Source organism: Chanodichthys erythropterus, chromosome 13 (assembly GCF_024489055.1).
Source record: "Chanodichthys erythropterus isolate Z2021 chromosome 13, ASM2448905v1, whole genome shotgun sequence".
Classification (NCBI taxonomy): Eukaryota; Metazoa; Chordata; class Actinopteri; order Cypriniformes; family Xenocyprididae; genus Chanodichthys; species Chanodichthys erythropterus.
Genome location: NC_090233.1, coordinates 50,641,958 through 50,646,200, shown reverse-complemented (window position 1 = coordinate 50,646,200; position 4,243 = coordinate 50,641,958). Strand labels below are relative to the sequence as shown.

The 4,243-nt window shown below is 31.8% G+C and overlaps 1 protein-coding gene across 1 annotated transcript; it reads right to left on the bottom strand.

The window, feature by feature from the left end:
• Positions 1-343: 343 nt before the first annotated feature.
• Positions 344-3,566, bottom strand: cst14b.1 (cystatin 14b, tandem duplicate 1). Its single transcript, XM_067406262.1, has 3 exons — positions 3,382-3,566; positions 903-1,004; positions 344-797 (listed from the first exon to the last, which is right to left on the bottom strand). Exons 1-3 carry the CDS (start codon positions 3,451-3,453, stop codon positions 672-674), a joined length of 300 nt encoding a protein of 99 aa, XP_067262363.1. The 5' UTR covers positions 3,454-3,566; the 3' UTR covers positions 344-671.
• Positions 3,567-4,243: the final 677 nt, after the last annotated feature.

The window sequence follows — 4,243 nt, the reverse complement described above, 5'->3', positions numbered from 1 at the left end:
CGTTTCAAGTGTGATTTTCAAAATCTAAAGAAACTTACATAAACTGCAAATACATCAGATTTAGATGTTATGATAATACAGTAACTATATTTTGTTCAAATTTATATCTTATCTTAAATCAAACAGGTATTATATATAAAATACAACATATAATATAGCCTAAACTGAATTTATAATAATTTTTTCTTCATCTAACATTTAATTATTTAGTCAGGTTAGTGTATTAATATATTTCTGAGTTTAGCAATACTAACCACAGTTAATGTAATTATACTGTATGCTGGTGATGTTATTATTACTGGTATATTCTTTTGGAGGGTGTAAATGAAACAAAGACTTGCCATTTGAAATATGAAATTTATTTCCCTTTATTTTAGAAGTAGCATCTTCGTTTATAAAACAGATTTGGAGTGATGATTCATTTTCATGTGCAATTGTTTCACCACAATACAAAAGTGAACAAAGATCATATAAAACTCATCTACAGTAGGCACAGTATTTGGTTCATCTTAATGGTGTACAATTGAATAAAAGTTGTGTAACAGCATGAGTTGAGTACATCACATACTTTAACCTGTTCTATATACAGTATGGAACTGTAGTCTGTGTGCATGTATTTAAGAGAGGGAATGAGACACCGATAGAGAAGATGCACTGCTCGGTCAGTGTGTTTAAAAGAATACAATAGGATCCTGTTGACATTTTGAGATCTGAATCCCGTGCAGCTGTGGTTTTTCTCCAGTGTGAGGGAGTGGCTTGTGAACCCTCAGATGAACGAAATCATCCCCTACATCCACCTGAAGAGGACGATACGACACGTTTTGCTACACTTTCAGCAGGTATCAGTAACACAATATGCAGGTTGTAACATGGCAAGCTCATATCCTGCTCTTCAAGTTTACCTTGATAAAATAGTTGGTCCCGGCCACAACCTGTGTGACGTAAGATTTGGCAGTGAAAACGACAAACTTCCTTCCAGCCTTCTCTTCTGCACAATGCTTGATCTGAAGCAAAACATGCAGAGTTCATGTTTAATACAAATGTGGTTCATCTAAATCGGGTTCAAAAATGTGCTTATGTTTTTAAAATATATATATTTTTTACTCTTTTGATACAGACATAGTCTTGATATTCACTGTTACATTAATATATTGTTATGCTACATTTATTAAAATAATAATAAAATAAATATAATAGTAAATAACCAACTGAAAAAGCCTCTTTCACACAGAAATGTGATTTACTTAGTTTGATGAATTACTGTGACACACCCGTCTCAAATCTGAACCTTCTGTACTTGTGAGGATTAGTGATTCATTCAGATGATCAATCAGCATTTATTGTGCTTTGGTGAGAATATAGAGATTCCCATGAATCTAAACTATGACATATAAAGTAATACATTCATTTTTGTTAACTTTGCACTATTGTCACTTCATTTTTATAAAAATATAATTTATTTTTTTCCTGTTTTGATCCAGACATGCTCTTGACATGCTTGTGATATTCACTCTTACATTATTATATATACTTATGCTACATTTATTTAAAAAAAAGTAGTAAACACAACTGAGAAATCTTCTTACACACAGAGTATATGATGAATTACTGTGACACACCCGTCTCAAATCAACACCTACTGTACTTGTGAGGATTAGTGATTCATTCAGGTGCTGAATCAGCATTTATTGTGCTTTGGTGGGAATATAGAGATTCTCATTAATCTAGACTATGACATAAAGTACATTTTTGTTAACTTTGCACTATTGTCACTGGATATCAGGGGCTAGGCAAAATCAAGCATTAAATTATTGGCTTTTTGAAGATTATAAAATTAGAGCATTCTGGGAAGTAACACATTCTTCCATAATACATCACACAATGTAAGTAAATTTAACCCTCTGGTGCTGCTCGCTTGGAGGTCAAAAACGACTGATTTTTTAATTTTTTTTTAATTCAGTGAAATTAATGTACTATATTTTCAATATATATTTTTAAATTTAATAATTTTTATTTTAAGATGATCTTACAGCACTAAATTATATTTTTGCAGTAGTTATCCATTTATTCACTTTTTGAGCATAGAATGAAAATGAAATTTCCAACTTAAACTGTCATAAATCTTGAATGCTTTGAAGCACAGACTTCAGTTCGGTCTCTTTTTAAAGAAGACACTTGGCAAATTATTGCTGAAGCGAAAAAAGTATAATTTTTTTTTTTTTTTTTTTTTTTACAAATTTTATGTTTATTTTGTGCATATGTAATGTATCACATGTACAGAGTGGTATCCTCAGGTCATTTTACAATTCCTTTGTTGAAAGTATTTTGTCTTTTTCTTTTATCTGTTGGTTTTCATTACCGTTTGCAAGGTACTGTTAATATGTGTTCAAAAATCATGGGAGTTCCTTTACGAAGTCTTACATATTACTGTGAACAGCAAGATGATAGGCGCACAAAATGATAGGAGATAGCACACAATCCATTGCATTTGGACTTTGAGTGGATGCCCTTGGGGTGACGTTTAAGGACAATTAGATGTTCTACAAATCGTTATAAATTTACTTTTGTGTCTGAAGCACAAGCATGTAATAAATTTGGCTGATTTTTATTTATAATGTATTTTGTGTATTTTTAATGTATATGTGTTATATATGTGAAGCAACATGAGACTCTAAATGAATTGCCACTTGGGGATAAATAAAGCTCTAAATTAAAATTAAAAACTAAAAATAAACTGCACAAAAATACTATTTTTCAATTTTTATATGAGATATATACTTTCCAAAACACTTTTTGCTCTAAAACTGAGAGAAAAATCAAAGCCATAAATCTAAACAAGTTGTGTTTCAAATTTTGAGCTTGATATCTTAAAATATGAGCATTTAGTAAGATTTTGTTTGGGTGCAGTACCAAAGATTTCTCATTCATTTCCAATGGAATTTGAATTTTTTTGACCATGAGGAGTACAAGTGTGACTATTTTTTTCAGGACCATTTAACTTTTTCGAATCATGTCCAGGATTTTATTTTGTGTTCACAAAGCAAGTGCCAAAACCTTTACCAATAAATAAATAAATAAAATTTTAGGTCAAAAATGACAGAAGAAGAGCACCAGATGCTTAATAAAATATAATGAAATTATATAAATGAAATATTAAGGTAACTTAGCTAAATTTTGTGATTTCTCTCTCTCCCTGTACTTTTGATATAATTTTATTTATTTTATTTATTTATTTTTATTGACATATAGCATAATAACGTACACTTCTGAATACTAATAAATAGCTAATAATAATAACTAAAAAAAAAATACACATCACGTGCATCCCCATATCAGCTGACTTACAGCATCAAAACAAAAGCCAGAGCTCCAGTGTCTCACCTCATCACAGATCATCTGCACCTCTGCAGTAGCTTGCTTCACCTCGGATGGTCCTCCAACCATTGTCGCCATTGCAATAATGTGCCGCTGATCAGTGTCGAGATGTAAAAACAAACACAAGTGTTTTTAGACAGTTCAGAGAAGTGACACTGCTACAGTATTTATGCTGTCTAGACTAGATCATATGACTATGAGCCATCGCCAGCATGTACCATGTGCTCAGAAAAGGCGGGGGGAGGGCTAAAAAAAACTATTTTATAAAATGAGGATAAAACAGTAATATGATATATACCTAAATCAAATATAAAGTTAATATGGCTCGTTTTTTAATGTTAAATAGATTTATGTATCATAACATCGGATATCTCATGGTTCTTTCCTCTTTCCTTTTTAGTTTAATCCGAGCACGAAAGCGAGGCGGAGGCGGGACTTAGTAGCCCGGGCGTTCGCTCTGATTGGTCAAGTCCAATGGTGTAAAAAAACAACTATTAAATTTGTAATGACACACTGTAAATTTAAGTTTAACAGCTATTAAAATTACTTAGCGCCAATATTAGAGAGCAAAATATTGTCAAAATCATTGCAGAAGTAGAAAAAGAAACGACAGAGTCACGTGGTAAGTGTTGCTCTTCTCAGCGCTTTTCAGAATGGACCAACCACAGTCGATTGTGATTACTACATAAGGATTTGCTTTTTAATTACTTTCAAAATAATGATTGGAAACAAGTTTCATGTTTACATCAGATATTGATGAACTAACAGGTTTAAACGATTATAGTGAAACATCTCCAGTAAATCATAAAACGCCCACATATATAAAAGCATCAACAGAGCAAACGGCTTTTGAGCCACTGAGCGCCAC